General features: G+C 35.7%; 1 protein-coding gene across 1 annotated transcript in view; it reads right to left on the bottom strand.

Moving 5' to 3' along the window:
- Positions 1-20,964, bottom strand: part of MAPK10 (mitogen-activated protein kinase 10) — a 263,310-nt gene that overhangs the window by 60,590 nt on the left and 181,756 nt on the right. The window contains exon 5 of the mRNA XM_081813138.1: positions 3,351-3,636. Coding sequence (XP_081669264.1) covers positions 3,351-3,636 — 286 coding nt within the window. The remainder of the gene's footprint in view (positions 1-3,350; positions 3,637-20,964) is intronic.

The following is a 20,964-nucleotide window of genomic DNA, read 5'->3' as shown; positions in this document are numbered from 1 at the left end:
AATAATGCAATATATGTTAAGAAAAAAAAAAGAAGAAGGTGGTAGCGGAAGGGGAGGAGTGAAGCGGGGGAAATCGGAGGGGTAGACGAACCATGAGAGACGATGGACTCTGAAAGACAAACTGAGGGTTCTAGAGGGGAGGGGGGTGGGAGGATGGGTTAGCCTGGTGGTGGGTATTGAGGAGGGCACATTCTGCATGGAGCACTGGGTGTTATGCACAAACAATGAATCATGGAACACTTCATCTAAAACTAATGATGTAATGTATGGGGATTAACATAAGAATAAAAAAAATGAATTTGATTAAAAGGGTGTTAAAAATATTTTTATAGCCAAATAAAATCTCGTTTGGCTAAAAAAAAAAAAAAAGAAAACCATGATCACCTCTTCTAAAGCAACCTTAGGGTATGGAATATGCATATAGAAATAAAATTTTCAAAATATCTCTAAAACTTGTGATTAAAGTGTCTTACTCTGTATACTGATAGTGTGTGTTGAAAAATGTCTATGTGATACATCTTTCATTGTATATATATCACACATATTTAGTTGGCCTGTTTTTCTAGTATTTCATCAATCTTGCAAAGTAATTCATTTTGATATTTGTTCAAACAAAACCATCAGAGACTGTGCGCAGGGCACGCACACACACACACACACACACACACCATACACAAACAACCCTTAAATATGGGAAAATGCTAACCCGTATCACCTGGAAAATAAATAATCTAGGTATTCTAAAATTAATTTAGAAAATAGCATTACAATTTTGAGTAAATCAAGATTATTTTAAAAGTTAAATTCTCCACTATGTATTCTTATTTTCCCATTTCCTATTCCCTTGTTTTATCACCTTCATCTTCTTTGATTTCCCTCTGTTCTTTCTTTGCTCCCTTGTAAATTCTTTTTTTTTCTTTAATTAACATATAATGTATTATTTGTTTCAGGGGTACAGGTCTGTGATTCATCAGTCTTACACAATTCACAGTGCTCACCATAGCACATACCCTCCCCAGTGTCCATCACCCAGCCATGCCATCCCTCCCACCCCCTCCACTCCAGCAACTCAGTTTGTTTCATGAGATTAAGAGTCTCTTATAGTTTGTCTCCCTCTCTGGTTTCATCTTGTTTCATTTTTCCCTCCCTTCCCCTATGGATCCCTTGTAAATTCTAATTCCTTCTATTAACCACTTGAAAATCGTGTCTTTAGAAACACAGCATCACAGGTGTTTCCTGGTTCAACAATTTCATGCAGGAATCTAATTCAGTTCCTTTATTCCAGCATCTTAAAATACAGATGTGAAGCAATGTTTGTCCTGGCCCCACAATCACATTAGCTATCACTTCCTAGAATTAAGCATTCATTTTCTAAATGGATTCTCTTCTCTATTATTAAAGATTTAGTTGGGATTACTTCACTGTTTTACTTTACTTTCCACAGCATTTACAGAGTTCTACACTCTGACTGCTTTTACTTAGTATTAGAAGTACTAATGTGGGACTTACATTTGGTTTTAAGTGAACTTCCTCTCTGTTAACAAGTTCCAGAAATTTATTTCCATAGACATACACCACATGCACATGGACATACACACATAAAAGGGGGGAGCAGGTAGAAAGCCACTTAGAGATAATCCTTTCAATTGGGAACTTCTTTTTAGGTATCATAAATGTGAACCTCCACATTTCAGTCAAGAACAGGGAGTATGATTCCCTCAAATTCGCCAAGTACATGGGAATTTCTCTACAATGTATTTATTGCATTATGGGGGTTGGAAGGAAGACCAGGGAAATATAAATATATGAAAACACAAGCTATCAAAATTTCCCATATAGTTGCTTCATCGCTTGCATCTATCCATTTTCCTTTGCCCATGGGATTTCTCATTTTCTCTGCTATCATAAAAATAGATTGCATTGGCCATGTGGTTAATCTTGTTCCTGCCTTTATTTAACATACTGAAAGAACAAACTGCTTTAGTAGAATGACTTTTCTTATGAATCATCCTTTCCATCATTTATATATTCTTTTTTAGAAGTACCATGTTCTTTGCATGGCCAAATTAGAGATAGGTACATACTTCATAAAATTTACCTCTTTAGTGAGACCTTTCCTGCTCAATCTGTTTTAAAAAAGTAAACCCACCCACCCAGCACTGACCAGAATAATTTTCCTTCTTCACTTTGTTTTCCCTAATTGTGCTTATCACCATCTGACATTCTCTACATTTGCCTGTTTTTCAGATGGTCTTTTTCTCTCACCCAGTACAACATTAGCTCCACATGGCCAGGGATTAGCCTCTGTTATCTCCACTACTGTAATCTTAGCATCAGATCTATACATGGGGCACATTTCATTTATTTAACAAATATGTGTCAAATGGCTGAATCACAAAGTCATTGGAATAATAGAGGAAAAGAGAAACACTGTCACTGGAGAAACAATCCACATATTTGTATTTCAAATATCTTCCAACTAAACTCTCATACATACATTTGCTTCTTCTTAGTGAGAGATGGTTAGCCTCATGACAAATTCACTTGTTTATAAAACTGCACTGATAATTTCATATATCCTGTGTGATTTTCATGCTTAAGAAAAACTTTGCAGGGAGTTATGACAGCTATTGTTATAGTTTTATTATAATAATTTATCATTGATTTTCATTATATATTTATATGTAATAAATTATATGCACTATATTTATAAATTCTTTATTAATAATAGTGATTATTAAAATAACGAATTATCTCTCATGTAGCCTTACTAAGAATGGGAGCATAGAAAGAATTCCAGAAGCCTTTGTCTGCCGTGGAAGAAGCTTATACCCTGAAGTTGAAGAAAGTCCTATAATGGTATACCCTACTTAGTTGCCATGAGAAATGCTCTTGATGATCCTGTCCTGATGTGCTTTGCAGATATGTTCCTGCACATAGGCCCAACCTGACAAAAAAACAAGATGCTGAAGCACAGTGAACATCTGAAGGCCACTGCCAGACTATAGCTAAAAGAAAAAGGAGATAAAAATTTTCACCTGCTAATAATTAAATTTAAATTACAAAGAAATATAGTGTTCTGTAGGATATTTTTTGGCTTTGTATTTGTTTGCTTTTTATTACTTTGGAAAAAGTATGAAGCTCTCTGGTTAATTTGGAGCAAGATAACCAAATATGGTTAATTTCAGAGCAGGAAATATCTATTAAATTTATCCCCTCTTACACCATATGGTTTTTAGATGAGTTTTAAGTAGAAAGCTATCATGAGGACAATGAAATCAAATGTAGCATATGGAAGGATAAACAATTTTAACAGGCAGAAATGACAAAGTAAAGAAAGCCATTCCTACTCAAGTTGGCACATGGATTTTCTTTCTCCAATCTCACAACCTCCCACTGCCAGAGGTTTAAAAAAACAACTTACGTTTTTATGGTTCACACACTTCATGAGGACCAGCTCCCGGTAAGCTCTCTTGGCATGCGTTTGGTTCTGAAAGGGTCTGCTGAGCTTCTTAATGGCCACATTTCTGTCAAGAACAGCATCATACGCAGCACTGCAGAGATCCAAGAGCAATCCAGAATTAGGAACAAAGAAGCCCTTAGAATTTCTGCCTACTGATATGGGTAAAGAAAATACTATTTTGGAATCCTACTCTGATACTTCCTCCTCAGGTCACATGCCAATCAGGCTGTAAATAAAGATCTAGAAGTTACTAGTATCAAACCATTCTACTTGCTAGGAAAAGCAAAAAAGAAGAGTATCTTGCCAAAAAACCTCAGCATATAATTGCCTCCTTGAGTGGGAGACAAAAGAAAAAAAGAAAAGTGCTCTACTTTCTACTGGTCCAGCCACGTGAATGTGGCAAGTCATTTAATCTCTCTGAGCTTGAATTTCTCATCTAATAATATGTGATATTTAGGTTTTCTCTAGCTATAAAACTCCATTGTTTTTTGGTTATTTTAAGTGAACATTATTCTTTCCCATTTACAGGAACCAGATTTTAAGGTATGACATTCATTGCCATGAATGTACATGTTGGTTGATGCTGAAGTGTGCACATTAACAATAACAAAGCTCAAAGTAAGGAATGCAATCAAAGGGTTTTTAGAAACATAAATAAGTGCATTTAAATACAAAGACAGAAATGAATGCTACTAACATTTGAAGCTTTCAAACTATTTGAGAGTGAAAATTAACTATGCTTTGAAAAGAAATCCATATACAGTACTGTTTCTCCCACACTCAGAATACATGGGTCTGGGGATCAAATAAGGAAGTGAGTCTCCTCTTTGCATTATACCTAATGACTCATTCACAGATTTTCTGCACCCCGTTCCCTACATCTTCAGATGGTTTTGGATTTTGTCTTAATTGCCAGGAAGGAATGCAGCAATCAGTGTCCCCTACAGTTGATCTATTGAATTGGAAGCGGCATTAACCATTCAGTGTTCATGCCACTAAACTAAAAGATCAAAAAGGGGTTACTGTGTTGTAAGATAATCATAGACTAGCAGGATAAGTTTGGACAAGGTCTTATAGTTCATCTGGTCCCTGCCTCCTTTTAATACTAATTCTTCCATTTAATACTTATTCTCCTCCAAAATACCTCCATAAAATGTTTGGCCAGTCTCTGCTTGAACATCTCCAAAAACATGATATATTACTATCGAGGCAGCTCATTATGTTGTTGAGAGTTAGAAATGTCATCATTCTAATAAGCAAAGTTGTCTCTGTGGTTTCTACTGACTTTCTCTGCCTACCAGAGTAACTCTCGAAATAAGAGTATCCACTTTTCCATTATGGTAAATGCATAATATCTGAAATCCATTAAGGGACTGAAAACAATCCTTGGCCTAATCTATAAGCAAGTACCCAATACCTCTTGGCTTTTCTTATTTTTCCCCTAAGTCTTTTCTTTCTCAAGCTAAATATCACCAGTGTCCTACCACCATTTGTCAGAATGTGATTTCAGGTCCTATCACCATCTGGTCAGTTTCCTCTGAATATGTTCCAGTCTGTTGATATCTGAAAATGTGGATCCTGAACTAAATAAACATTGCTAGTCTAGGCATGGAGTGTCACTGAAGATTAGGGTAGAGCTGTCAACTTCTTCGTTCATTCACCAGCTCCTTCACTCTGTTGACACAGTTAATACAGCTCAGTCTGTCTTGACTTCTTTGATAACAATATCACACACTATTGACTCACAGTGAGCCTATGTTAATTAAAAATACTCTCTTTTTAAAAACCTGTGCTGCTTTCAAACTCTTCATGTCAGCACTGATTCTTCTGTTCTTGTTAACCTACCAATGGCAGCACAGGTAAAGGAAAGAGTCAAAAGGACCTACATCTTTTCAGTAGTGCCCAAGAACCACAGTGAATTTGGAAACACAGGAATACAACTTGTCTTCTGAAGTTAGGAAATCAATTGAAACAGTCACCTTAAAAAGAAAGAATAAATTTTAGGCCAAAACAACTTAGCTGAAGTCATTAAATTATCTAAAGAAAGAATAGCAATCAGTCATGTGGGCCTAGAACAGAATCAAAAAGGCAAATTATGGCACTGTCTGATTGAAGAAGTGTCCTTCCATGTAGATCCAGGGATCCAGTCAGCCAGGCAGATGTTTACATCTGTATTGTGATTGGCAGAGACTGTAGACAGTTAGCATTCTGACCAGCATACCCTTATGAGGCTGATTCTATTTTCTGGGGTCAACATTCTGATCATGCTCTCCCTCAGATTTTTGCATGCAGGAATATTACCTATATTTGACCAGCTTGACTATTTATTGCATTTCTCATGATTTAGTAAATCAGCATCTGTTTTTTTTATGGAGCCTTTAGTGAAGGTTCGTCAGTGTCATTTGAGTCCCTGAGATACCGGCCAGATCCTGCAGGACAGTGGGCCAGCTTCCAACTTCATGTAGAATGGCTGAGAAAATGCCATGCTCTGGGGTTCTTGGCACGTTCTGACCTGTGTCTTCCAGAAATGTTGTGGTTTTCTCCCTCCCTCTGTTACCTCTTCCTTGAAGCTATGTTAGGTATGAATCTCAGCACTGCTGCTTCCTAGATGTGGAGCTAGGGGAAAGCCACTTACACTCTCTGGTATTAGTTTCCTCACATTTAAATGGAGATAACAGCCTGTCAAGATTATTGCAATGAGTAGAAGAGATAATAATGTATCTATAGTGCCTCATCTAGAGGAAGCACTTAATAAACAATGACTATTGCTACTTTTAAAATCAGCCTTCTTGTTGGAGTCATTGTGTAATGTGGGTCAGGGTAAAATAGAAATTCCTATGGCATGTGCTACAATTGGACATTTATCTACAAATCATCAGTTTTTAATCTTTCTACTAATTACAAATCCATTCAACTATGTCACAGTCTTGACCACATTTCCCAAGTCTGTCCCATGATATAGAATTTTAGGGCAAATGCCTTGTTAAAATCTAGATACATTATGGCCATATAGTTCTATTACTTACCACTTTAATAAGTTATCCAGTATGATTTATTTTTAATGAACCCTTATTCCCAGTGATTGCTACATCCTTTCTTAATGGCTCACAGGGTGTCTTTTCTAACCAATATTAAGACCAATATCAAGCTCAGCAGATGTCTCTTATAATCTCTTTCTTTCCTTTAAAGGAATAAGAATGTTTGCCTGTCTACACCTGAATGGAATACTGTGGTTTGGCTCACTGAATTCCCATTTGCCACCCTGTATCATGTCTTCTTGGATGGAAGAGACTTGGGAGTTAAATGTACAATTCCCAGATGCTTTTGCAGCTAGTGCTCTGGACTCCAATAAGGTCCTACCATGTAGATGCAACTATGAGAGATTTGTAAGGCAAAAGTGAGGGTGGTCATCTTCTACCATTTCTTGGTTGGCAAGCAAGGTCTCATGGAGATGTGAAATTTTCTTCTGCAAGCAGTCATTCATTCTTCAAAATCTGGGGTGAGAAAAGGGATCGAAGCAAAGGCAACAGTGGATTCCAGGTACCAGGGCCCAGTCACCAGCATCATGGAGTAGTGACAACAGTAGTAACAAGCGCACAGTTTCAGCTCTATGATTCCTCAATCTCAGTTACAATCATGTATTGTAACTGGAAGCTCAGTGGTTCTAGGATACTCTCAGAGGTGGGAGGTCCCCTGGTGACTCAGCTCTCTCATGTCTGCGAGTCATTCCAAGAAGCCCAGACTAGAGGCCACTTCTCCAGGCCTTCCAATGATTTTGCAAGCACTGTATTAATCTTTGCCTACTTTAAATGTTTCTGTCTCCTGCCATGAACCCTGGATGACACTACAATCTTTCCCAATCTTCTATAATTCCTCAGTGATTATTGGCAGCAATTTAGCAAATATATCTACAAACTGGCATCAGTGGTGTGATAGAGTCACAAATTCATGTCTGAAAGTTCTCCATTACTCTTGAGTCATCTTTTTTTTAAGAGTCTTGGTTCGGAACACCTTACTTTTTTTCTTTCAGTAGTTTTTTTTTTTCTTTTATCATCATGCAGAAAAGAAGTAAATCTTTACAAAGATTTTCTAGCAACTTCCAGCAACTTCCCAGCAATTTTGCTAAAAATTTTCCACAATTTCTTGACAGAAAGTACTAACTCACTTCCACTTCTACCAGGTTTATTTATAAAAGAAAGATATAGCCTTTTGTTGTTATGCTCCTGTCATTTAATGATGTTATAAAGTTAAGATTACTTCATTGAAGTATTTATATAAACACACACACAGGGACACACACATCTCTGCAGGCAACTCTTATTCTCTACATATTTGTCAGCGTCTGTTTTTTTCCTTCTGGCAATTGCAGACAACCTCTTGCACAAATATTCTTAAGTAATCATTCATTTAATAATCTTTCTTGTTTCTTTTCCCTTTCACATTTAAAATATTCTTGATCATATTAACACGTTTATGGGTCAAAAGAACAATTTAAAAAATCTCTAGGCCTTATGAGAACTTTATGTATTAAAAAATATAAATAAAAATTTAAATACTTCAAAAACCTTATCATTGCAGGGTCTTAAATGTCTTAAGCGATAGCCCAGCAGGCCAGATTCCATCCTGGGATAAACGTTGCACCCTTCATCGTTTATTTTCTCTTTCCCACATTCTCATTTGACCTTTTCCAAAAGCCTGGACTTTAGTAGAAAGCTACCAAAAAAAAATTCTTCCCAATGCCTTCAAATATCTCACTTTCGTACCCAAACATTACAGTCCCTAGAGATGCTATGGACACACTGATTCCACCATGGAGAACAGTGTTGGGGAACCTGCCAAACTCATCCCCGCCTCAGGACTTTTGCAATCATTCCTCCTTCTGCCAGGAAGGCTCTTCCCACATCCTCACCTGATTCCATCTTGTGATTCAGGATTCAGCCCAAATATCATCTCCTCAGTAGAAGCCTTCCTTAATCACCCCATCAAAAGTCAACAGTTGATTTTTTTGATTAGTTGCTTTTGTTATTGAATTGCTTAGCTGTAATAGTTTGCTTATATTTTGTCAGGGAAGCTTTTGACTACAAGCAATAGAATTCTAACAATACTGACTTAAGTAATAAAAATATTGATGATATTACGTAATGGAAAGTCTAGAATTAGGCATATCCAGTTTTCAGGGATACATTATAACTCTTGTAGGCCCTAGGCACTTGTGACTTTTGATTTTCTGCAAATTGGTTCTCAGCATGTTGGGGGGTAAAAAAGCCAGTGATAGAGTTCCATCGGTGCATCAAAGGGAAGTATAGGTGTTGTGCTGCATCGCTAAGATTCCCCTTCAGAAACAAAGGACTTATTATACCAGCTGCTGGGAGTGCTGCCAGCAGATAGTCCCTCAGCTCTTAACCCCCTTTGGGGATAATTTCAGCCAAAAAGATCTGCTTAACCAAAGACTACCCTTTCTTCATGGGCAGCCTTCATTCAAGGACTGATGAACCTGGGATTATAAACACCTGGCCACCTCATCCCAATGCAGGACAGCTGGGAAGGCTCATTCCCTCTTCAGAACTCCCAGTAGGGACAGCGGAGGCTTCCTTTGAGATTGCATCACAGCGGAACTTCTGCCTCTGTGCCTCTTGTCCTTTCCCAGGTGTTAACCCCCAAAACACTCCCTAATAAATCTCCTGCGTGCAGTCACCATCTCACAGGGTATTTTCTGGGGAATACAACATTTGAAAAGCCAAACACAGCAATAAGCTGTGAAGTTCACCTGGATCTTTCTCTAGGCAAAAGCCAGGGTCCAATTACGGACAAAAGTAGCTGCACTCAGAGCTCAACATCAAGTAAAGCCATTTCACCTATGCAACAAACTAACCTAGATGACCAAGCCTAGTTACATAGATTCCAACCAAAACCATGCGATGGACAACAGAGTTGAAATAGGAGCAGCAAGGGGCTCAGAAGCCCCTCCCTCAAAGACAGCATCAAAGCATCAAAAATCTAAACACTAGAAACTGAACTAGTGCTTTGCAGCCCTTCAGTGAACTAGTGACGGGACATTTCACAAAGACCTACCACCCTGATGAAGAATATGGGACCAGCTAAATATACTCATCACCACCAAAAATAGATGAACCTAAAGAAGATGGCTGCCCTAGACATAAGGCAACCATATTCTTGGAAATCAAAATGGGATGATGGCACTGGAGAAGAAACTGAAGCCTCCCAGAGAGGAACTGCTTCATCTCGGTGAGATGGGGTTAGAGGGTGCATGCAGGTAACTGCCTCTCTTGCTCTTATTTTATTTGACAAATTGTCTTATGACCACCCTGCTGCCCTTAATGACCATTCAGTTCGCCACCCATGTATGTTCATACCCATGTTTTAACCTACAGAATCCACAAAGCTGCCAGGCTGCCATTTGATAGGGTAAGTTGGAAACTTGGGAATTTACAGTTTGGCTTGGTATGAAATATGTAAGGCTGGTCAATCTGCTAAAAAGCATATAGAGAGCACATAGAGAGTAGTCAGAATATCCTTGGTATGCAGATTTTGCCATCTGTGTGGCATAAAGCTATATTTACTTTTTTAGTGTCAAGTAAAGCTTCTTTAACTTTTCAATAAACCCTTTTGGCAAAAATAAAGAAAACTGAGACCACATATATAATCAAAATACTATATACTGAATTTACATTTCTTGTGTTTTCTCGGGCACAACCAGATGAAAACCAGAAAATAGTTCTCCTAAAGGACCATCAGTATCTATTTCAAAGTCAGTAATTATTTCAAGAAGACTGTGCCCAAGCACAGTGATTTAATACATGAGCCTGCAAAAGATGCATTTACAGATTACTCATGAAACATGACTTTTCATTTAGGTCAAATGTCTGTTTTTCTAAATTAGTTTTGTTCATTTTCAGTTCTAAGGATATTTTTGTGGAGGGATATGTACAAAAAGTTAAGCAAAACTATTAATGTGTTCTATTAACAGAAAAATGATTTTATAAACATTTAAATTTTTACATAATTTTATCAAATGCTTCAAATATAAAATCAGTACTTTTCAGTAATACTTTGATTTTCTATTCAATTCAATAACTCAAAGTAAAACTTATGGAAATTCAAGGTGAAACATTTGACAATAGTGTAAAAACTTATAATTTTAGTTAAAAATGACACTGGAGACCCATTACTTGTTTTTTTCAATAACACAAATACAAATTATTTTGGAAAATATCATCATACTAAAAACAATTCACATTGGGTCCAAATAAATTGCAACATTCTACAAATCAAAATATAGTTTGCATATACCTGAAACTCACATAATGTTATATGTCAGTTATATATCAATAAAAAATAAAATTTGTAGGTACCAAAATTTGTAAATATTTTTATACATACAGGGTGAGAATCACTTTATTACTAATTTTGGAGACAATGCTGATGTTAAATCAAAAAAATAAAGGCAAGGCAATCAGCATTTTCTTGGCAGCCTTCATAGTTCTGTTTGAAGAACAACTTTGTAAATAAGCCTAAATTTTGGATGCTTTTTTTTTTTTCAAAATCGTTTGGAAATCTTTAATCATGGTATTTAGTAAATGAAGCATCCCAATACTTCAGCTCTTGAAGTTCTTAGGGAAATAAAACTACACTGAAATGCTCTGGAATGAACTGAAGTGAGAAAGGAACTAACAAATCAAATCCAAAAAATGAGTTCTCAAAGAGAAGACATTTAGCTTTGAAATTCCATAAATACGATTTAGAATACCTTAGTTTGTAAGGATAATATTTTGATAGAGTTCCTAATTTTAGGGTATATTCATATTATGTATAGGATTTGAAGGAGATCCTTATTTCAGGATATTTATATTCTGATTGTAAGTGCCTATAATTTTTCAGCATCTAAATGTGACAATCCATTAAAAAGACCATAAAGACAAGTTCTGTCTTATACAATTATTTATTAGCAAAGGAACTCTAAATGAAAGGGGGAAACAGTTTTTGTGAAAAAAAAACTTGGGCTAATCAGAAAGGATGAATACCCAACTTTTACATCAACATGGATGGGACTGGAGGAGATTATGCTAAGTGAAATAAGTCAACCAGAGAAAGTCAATTATCATATGGTTTCACTTATTTGTGGAACATAAGGAATAGCATGGAGGACATTAGGAGAAGGAAGGGAAAAATGAAGGGGGGAAATCGGAGAGAGAGATGAACCATGAGAGACTATGGACTCTGAGAAACAAACAGGGTTTTAGAGGGGAGGGGCGTGGGAGGATGGGTTAGCCTGGTGATGGGTATTAACGAGGGCACATACTGTATGGAGCACTGGGTGTTATACGAGAACAATGGATCATGGATCACCACATCAAAAACTAATGATGTATTGCATGGTGACTAACATAACATAATAAAATAAAAAAGAAAAAGAAAAAAAAAACTTGGGCTAAAACACTCATATATTGCATTACAAAAATAAAATAGAATTGAGAATATTTTCAATTTAGTAGAATTTGTTCTTACCAGGTACCTAAGACCTTTTGAGAATATTTTAGATAAAAATATTGTGATCTATACTGAAGGTGTCACTATTTCAAATTTAGTAACCACAGCATACAATTTTGAAGATTTCTAGAAATTTCACAAAAAGTTAAAAATAATACAATCACATTAAAAAATGTCTTCTTCAGAAAACATACGAGTGAAACTATATTACAGACAGATAGGGCTAGGAAGTTTCAGATGATTAAAATACATCAGACTATACCAAGAATAATTATTTTTCTTATGTTACATTTTTAATATTTAGGTAAGCAATATAAATCAATTTTTAAATCTTATTTGTATTTTTAGTTTATTTCTTAAGAATAAGTTAATTTAAAACAGTTTTAATAGCACTATTTTTATGACCATCAATGTATTTCAATGTGTCCTTTCACTATCAAAATTTTCCCAACTTAGAGATAAATGATAAGGTCCCTGATGCTCATGACCACTGGGGTCCTGGTTGAAGAGGCTTTTGCATGTCACTCCCACATGAAGGAAGAGGCAGAAGCAAGGAACTGCTCTTCTGGAGTTACTGCTACACTCCCACCTTTAGCCATTTCCTGGCAATAACATTTGAAGTGTGATTTATAGCTAGTAGTTTTAATCTAACAAGATTTTCCTTAAACATCTGCACAGCAACCTAGGTAAGTTTCAGAACTTGGATGATGTCGGACTTAGCTGAGGAGTGGAAGTTTATTAAGTGCATCCTCTCTTTTTTTTCTGCCAGTAACTCAACTCCGATACAGCTGACTCTCAAACTGGCCTTGTGGTAAGAATGTGCTATGTTTAAAGTTAACAAACTAGAGACAGTAAGATGTTCCTTTGGCTCAGGGGTTGGGACTATTTCTTGACACCTACAAAATGGATGAGATCCATTAGGTGACTCACAGGAGTCACAAATGGTTCCCGCACATAGGACAGATGATAGGAGTAAACATTGCCCAACCTACGAGCCTACTCTCTCTTCCTCCACGCCTGCCCCAGCACAATGTTTCTGGCTTTATGACTGCACTCCACTATCCTGACGACTGGTGTAGCACTGCTCAATATGAATGGTGCCCAATAGCTCCCAACATGTCCTTGTAGAATTTACATTGGCTATTGTTTATGCCCCGGGACTTCTTTATAGTATTTATCTTTTTTTTTTATTCACTTCCCCTACTCTGATATTTGGGCTGATATTTATGAAATTGAGTTCTATCTCTGCAGCAGTTTGTTTGTGCCATCATTATAGCAGACTTATTACATACTGACTTTTACTGCATCTTTTTCTGTCCTCAAAGTTGTGCTCCTTAATGGCCAAAATCCTGAAGGATTTAGCTTTGTATCCCCTACGTGCCTTTTGCATGAAATTGTATTTGCTATTGCTAAATGTTTACTTCCAGAGCTTTAACTATGTTAATAAAAGGGCATTATATAAGCTAAAGGACAAAAGTTTAAATACACTAAGCATCATATTTTTAAATGGATGTGTTATACAGGATGCCAAGATATTATCTCCAGCTATGATGTCTTTCCCAAAGCTCCTAATTCACATATATGATTGTCTACTGAACACCTCTAATTTTATGTCTGAAAAACATCTGAAAATTAATATGCCCAAAACTGAACAAACTTTTGATTTCTCTCTTAGCCTTAAATTGCCCTCCTCTGATCTTTCACTTAAACAATGATTTGTTCAAGTGTAGAAGTCATTTCAATTTTTCTCTTCTCATCTCCTCATATTCAATCCATAAAGAAGGACTGTATTTACCTCCAATGTATATTTTCAAATTGATCCACTTAACTCAAACTCCCTTTCCATTACCATGGGTCAAACGTACTACAGAGACTGCCCCTTAAATGGCCTCCTTGCACCAGTTCTTGCTTCTCTAAATCTATATCTGACCATTCTCACATTCTTATTATATTTAAATTGGGCTATCCCTGCCCACATTATTTTGTGTCTAAGAATCCTGCTTATATTTAGCACTTATAGGAAAATATCTTCGGTAGCACAGCCTTAATAAAATAATAGAACCTCGTAGAGTTGCTGTGAGAATAAAGTTAGCTTAACAATAACAACAGCAGGGTGCCTGGGTGGCTCAGTTGGTTAAGCAACTGCTTTCGGCTCAGGTCATGATCCTGGAGTCCCGGGATTGAGTCCTGCATTGGGCTCCCTGCTCGGCAGGGAGTCTGCTTCTCCCTCTGACCCTCCCCCCTCTCATGTGCTCTCTCTCTCAAATAAATAAATAAAATCTTAAAAAAAAAAAACAATAACAACAGCAAACCTGCCCCACTGCTTGATTGTGAGTCCCATGAGGGCAGGAGCCACATGAGTCTTGATCACCATTTTTTCCCTAGTTTTATTGAGATGTAATTGACATATTAAAGTGCACAATATGATTATTTGATAAATGTATATATTGCAAAATGGTTACCACAATAAGCTTAGTTAACATGCATCACCTCATATATTTAGAACTTTTTTTCTTGTGATGAGAACTTTTGAGATCTTTTGTCTTAGGAACATTAAAATACACAATACAGTATTGTTGACTATAGTCATACTATGTATTACATCCCCAGAACTTATGTATCTTATAACTGGAAGTTATACCTTTTGACCACATTTACCCAATCCCCTACCTCACCCCATCTCTGGCAGCTGCTGATCTGTTTCTGTTTCTGTATCTATAAGTTTCTTTCCTTTAGATTCTATATATAAGTGTGATCCTATATTATTTATCTTTCTCTGTCTGACTTACTTCATTTAGCATAATGCCCTCAAAGTTCATGTTGTCACAAATGGCAGGATTTCTTTCTTTTTATGGCTGAATAATATTCCATTATACACACAAACACACATATACACACACACACGCACACACCACATTTTCTTTATCCATTTGTCCATCAGTGGACACTTAGGTTATTTTTATGTCTTGGTGATTATAAATAATGCTGTAATGAGAGTCTTTCTCACCTTTCCCTTGAGAGTATGGTACAGTGTCTGGCATATAGTTGACATTAAATAAGTATTTGTTAAACAAGTAAACTCATTGATGATTGAAGTACTCCCAATAGTACAGCAGAGTGAATTTATAAGTCTTGAATTTCTACAAACATGAGTCGAATAGCTATTAAATATTTTTGAAGTCATATACATTATCTTTAAAATTCATATAAAATCTATATTTTAACCCCATATATATATCCATGTTTATTTTAATATAAAATTTCAGTCTTCACATGAAACATGAGTTCCAGGACAACCTGCCTGTTATCATGGAGCTCTGAGTATTCCCAGCTGTTGCACCCACACCCCTCCCTGCCCAGCCCCCACCCTGAAGTACAAAGACCCCAGTGTAAAAAATGGGAGATTAATAAATAAGCTATTTTCTTTTTACCAAAATTTTATTAGCACTTTCTATAAACAATATTGTAACTATACTTTCTTCTACCAATAAATGTTTTCCTAGTGTCAAATAAATGACCAGATTTGCTTCAGCAAATATCAACTAGAATCACCCTCATATTGATAGTTATTGATATGAAACCTAGGGAAACCCAAAATGGGAAGACTTGATGTAACTGTTGACTCTAGGTCAAAAACAAAACCAAAAAGGCAAACAAAAAAAAACCTCTGTAAAGGCCATTTTGATCTTATTGTAATGTTATCCAAGCAATCCTAGAACCCAGGATTGGGTTTCTTCCAGTAAGAAGTTTTATTATGTATGTAACATAAGGTGTCATTAACTGAGGCTGGGAAAACCCTGGGCTTCTAAGTTTTATGTACGCAATAATCTTATTAAGACAGGCACTCTTATTATCCCCATTGCTCAGGTGACAAAACTGAAGCTTAACAACAACAATCAATATTTATTAGTTCTAAGCACTTTTTCTCCCACTCATTTGTATCTAAAAGTTCTTAATACTCTATATATATGAACTCATTTGAGCCTCACTAAAACCATATGAAATAATATCAGTATAATCTTGTTATAGTTATTTTGACTATTCTTGCAAAATTTCCACAATTTTGAAATTATTTCAAAATAAAAGGTTAAACATTTTCATTACTAACACACATTTGAAAAATTAAGATGTAACAGATATCATATGGCTGTGACACTGTGAGATCTCTTAATTTTTCTTCAGTTTCCCTGGAACTATTTGAATTTTTTACATTTTTTTATTATCTTTATTACCAACAAAAATTACATATATTTGCAAATATTTCATTAAGCTTGCAGATTTTCTAATTTACATTTCATTCATTTATATATTTGATCAATAAATAGTTAAATAAAATTTACTTTGATAACTGAGCAAGCTGATAATAGAAAAGTCACTTCATGATAATAACTACAATTTGCATTTATTTTCTTGCAGATATTAACATTAACTTGCTGTATTTTTATAGAAATTTGGTGAACTAGTAGAGCTAAGAAAACTGAGGTACAAAATGGTTAAATGACTTGCTCACAAAAAAATTAGCACATGAGAGATTTGGGGCACAATTCCCTCCTGTTGAAGCTTTACTCCTTGTGTTTATAAAAAGAAGTGAGCTTCCAAGAAATACTGAAAACCAAGAGCATAGAAAAATCACAAAATTGTTCTTGATAAGACCAATTTCTATGATAAACGTGGTAAAACCAGATAAATGACTAGTAAATTCTGCAGGTGCTAGTTGTTCTTTGTTTTAAGCAAACATGAAGATTGTTCAGACAAGGTTTGGTCTATATAGTATTCTCCTCACATAGCCTATATCCCTGAGAATTTTACACAGTGACAGAAAATTAGCACTATGAGGGACGCCTGGGTGGCTCAGTCGGTTAAGCGTCTGCCTTTGGCTTAGGTCATGGTCCCAGGGTCCTGGGATCGAGTCCCGCATCGGGCTCCCTGCTCCGCGGGGAGCCTGCTTCTCCCTCTGCCTCTGTCTCTCTCTCTCTGTCTCTCATGAATAAATAAATAAAATCTTTAAAAAAAAAAAAAAGAAAAAGAAAATTAGCACTATGAGACTACACAATGGAATTTCTTTGCCCAGCCGGTGAAAAATACCACACCAATCAAATATGACTATTGATTTTACCCCTAAATGCATGCTCGCCTCTTGTACTCTCCACCTTCTTCCTGTTGGTTGGTGTCATTAACAACCCGTTTACTGACCCCAAATGGATTTCCTGACCAACTGGTTTTAACACCCTCCCACTATATCCTGCTTTTGTGCTTTTATGTGTGTTCAGTTAGAAACATGAGGCACCCAACATTCATAAGAACCAAGATGGAAAAGATATTTATTTATGTACTCTTTTGTGATGCAGCCCAAGTTTAGGGAAAGATCAGAATGTACAAGACTTATTTAAAAATAAAAACTCTCGGGGCACCTGGGTGGCTCAGTCAGGTAAGCGGCTGCCTTCAGCTCAGGTCATGATCTCGGGGTCCTGGGATCGAGCCCCATGTCGGGCTCCACGCTGAGTGGGGAGCCTGCTTCTCCCTCTCCCTCTGACTCTCCTCCCTGCTTGTACTCTCTCTGTCTCAAATAAATAGATAAAATCTTAAAAAATAAAATAAAATAAAATAAAAATAAAATCTCTCTTATCACAAAGATTCTTCCTGTGTCATTGGTAAAAATGACAGCAACGTGTATGTTTATATGCATGTATGCACATGTGTATTTTTATTAATCATCTTATTCTGGGACAGAATAACTAATATGTAAGTGAGATCATTTGAACACTTAAATTCTGTGTCCTAGGATTTTAAGAATAATAATTCTCTTTGCCTTTTTGCTAAGCACTATAGGGAAATGGAATTCTATTGTGCATTTCTTTTTTAATTTGAATACTCATTTTTGAAACTCAAGTTCATTTAAGATGATTGGGTGGTTATCCCTTTACTTGCTCAAAAACAGAAATTTACTGAGCTTCTACCATGTCTCTATTTTGACTTATTGGATATTTTTATTTGGATAAACTAAAAGACTTCATAGAAGGTTGAATTTAAATGTTAACAAATCATGTCATATGTTACAAAATTAAGCAAAAACTTGCTAATATTTATTGTGATAGATACAAGGTACAAGTTAAGTTTCTTATACTAAAAAAACTGCAACATATTGGGGAATACAAAATAAAGGAATAAAATACAAATGAAAAATATTAGGTTAAAAAATTAGAAAATACTAGATGCTAGTGGAAGGTCTACTTTTAAGGATATCTGGAGGATGCCAAAGAGGATAATTGCTGGAAGTGATAAAATGGAGAGAGATCTAATTGCAAGTGTGGGATTAGTTTATATAGGATGAAATACTGTACATAGCATCAGCAGGGAAAGCAGATTAAAGGAGTTCAGATGCCAGTATGTAGGTAGTTATGGTCATAGGGGGCACCTTGTAGATATTCATTCTGTTGGCTTTTAGTTTTGCAATGAAATAGGAAGCAAGATCATCAGCTGAGTGAGAGGATGGGGAAAAAGATGTTAGAGTTTTAATGCATGAATGAAGGGATAAAATTGTCACCTAAAATAGTAGAAATATAAATGGGCCCAAGATCCTGAACAGTAATAAAATCCACTTAATCTTGCTGGTCTTGAAATTAGGTATGAATAGTCAACACAACTGAGTGTTTTTCTCCAGCCACATTCATCTATCTTAGTGCTAAGGAGTTAGATTTAGCCAGCATTTGAATTTTGCCAGGAAGGAAGAGAAGAGATGAGAGTTGACAGTTTCTATAGGGGATATATTATAATATGAGGCACAACATCTAAACTGCGTAAAAAGGAAAATGAGTACATGAGGGTAGTCAGGAACAGAGAAATGATGCCAGATTATAGATTGTAGGTCTTTGTGTGATTGAAGAATTATTGAAAATGAGGCACTAATATTCAATGTATTGCTCCTTCTAGAAACAAAAATTTCAAGTGAGATAATTTAGCTTCATTTTAATAATTGAAAACGCATACAAACAAGATCTGGTTGTTTTGATTATCTAGCTAACAGGCATACAAAAAAGTTTAGGAGTCAAGAAGAAGTAGAGAACATAATAAACAAAAAGAATTATCACTGGAGGATGTGGTATTGAATTTGAGGATTAAAAAAACCAAACTGCATGTCAAGACTAATATATCAGTTTTAAAAAGTACAGTTAGGGAAATATCTACTTAGCTAGGATTTTATCTTGGCATCTGCACTAGTTGCTGTATCTTTAAAACAAGACTATAATTCTTCCCCAGTCTACATCATAAATTATAGCTTTATTGCAGTTTTAAGGTAGAAAATGGGGGAGGGGGAAGAGGCCCCATGAGTTTATGATCAAATTACTGGCAGCAGGTTGTGCCAAAAATGCAATTAGTCAATTGTTTCAGCATAAATCCTGTTTATAGGTCAGCAACAACATAAAATGTTAATGTTAAAAAGTGTTCTACTTGCCACTAAATATTTTTAAATCATGTTATTTATGAGACAATGCAAATACCATTTTACATGAATGCTGACATTGATTCTCAAAATACCACACTTAAATTATGAAATAAGACTTTGAAATACCAACTTAGAAAACAGAGCCAACAATATTTGATAAGAGCAATGAAATAAATTGAAGTGTACCAGATCACAAGAGATTATCAAATATGAATGCAATGGAATACCAACCTAGAACTTAACTCCGATGGTCACCTCATTTTTGTTCTACCTCTAGTCGGAAGATAAGATAGTACTCTAATCTGTACTGAGTTAATAATCAATTTATGTAATCCTTAATACTCAGATAAAGCTTAAAATTCTTCTGTAATTTTTTTGCTGATGCATATCAAGGTAAAATATTGAATAGTATAGCAGCTATTCTTATAATGATTTTATATTGCCCTTTAATGACTACTGAAAGGAAAACCCAAATAGAATATATTTTTTGGATTGGAAAAATGCATCTAACCAAATAAATTTATCTTGTTGAAGATTCACAGATAATATGACTTTTGAAACCTTAGATGGACTATAATAGTGATCAAAAATGCATTTTCAGGACTATGAAGTCAAACTGATTAATTTTGTCATGTAGTTCAACAAAAATTTGCCCCTAATATTTCTGATCTTAATCTCAACTCCAATTCTTTTTAGCTTACATATTATATAGGTTCAAAAGAGCAAGACTTACGCTGTTTGTACTTAGATTTTCTGGGGTTAAGGCAACGGTCTCTATACTCCTCTTCCCTTTCACCACTTCCCCTTGTATCAGGTAGAATTGGAGTGGCTACAGATCTTTTGGGAATCTAACTAAGGGGAAATTTAGTTAGGAATACATTTATTTTGCTTCAGTGGGTTATGTTTTGCAATAAGTTATGTATTTAAATCATTGCAACTTTTCCTGGTGTACGTATAATTTTCGAGAATATTGTTACCGCTGGGCCCACTCACCTGGTGCCCAATCTTGTGACAGGGAGTGGAGGGCCACAGTGATATATAACTATATATATATAACTGGTATAGTTATATATCACTGTGGGAACACTGCCTGACACTGGAAGTATGTAGCTACACAGGTAGTGGTGGAGAAACAAGGTTTGAAATATATGAAGCTAGAAGGTAATCTGTGAACAATGTTTTCCATTATTGCAGCCCATACTTAAAAGAAATTAGAGTTTTTCCCCAATTTGATAATTCTAAATATGCATATGACAGTATCAGTAATGAATTGTGAAGATGAAAAGCATTTTCTAAACTATCAATAATAAAAGATAAGTTTCAACCAACTATGATAAGAGACTAAATTTTCTTTCAATTTTCTCTGTAGGTAATAATATTACAAAGTCATTGTCATAGGAAGACATGTTCAAAGAGTATGCAGCCCAGCAAAGGAAACAGTCAACAAAACCAAAAGATAACCGACAGAATGGGAGAAGATATTTGCAAATGACATATCAGATAAAGGGCTAGTATCCAAAATCTATAAAGAACTCATCAAACTCAACAC

The sequence above is a fragment of the Leptonychotes weddellii genome, chromosome 2, assembly GCF_054177405.1.
Source record: "Leptonychotes weddellii isolate Sample4059 chromosome 2, ASM5417740v2, whole genome shotgun sequence".
NCBI classification, from domain to species: Eukaryota; Metazoa; Chordata; class Mammalia; order Carnivora; family Phocidae; genus Leptonychotes; species Leptonychotes weddellii.
Note: the sequence above shows the minus strand (reverse complement) of the source record. Positions and strands in the feature narration are given on the sequence as shown.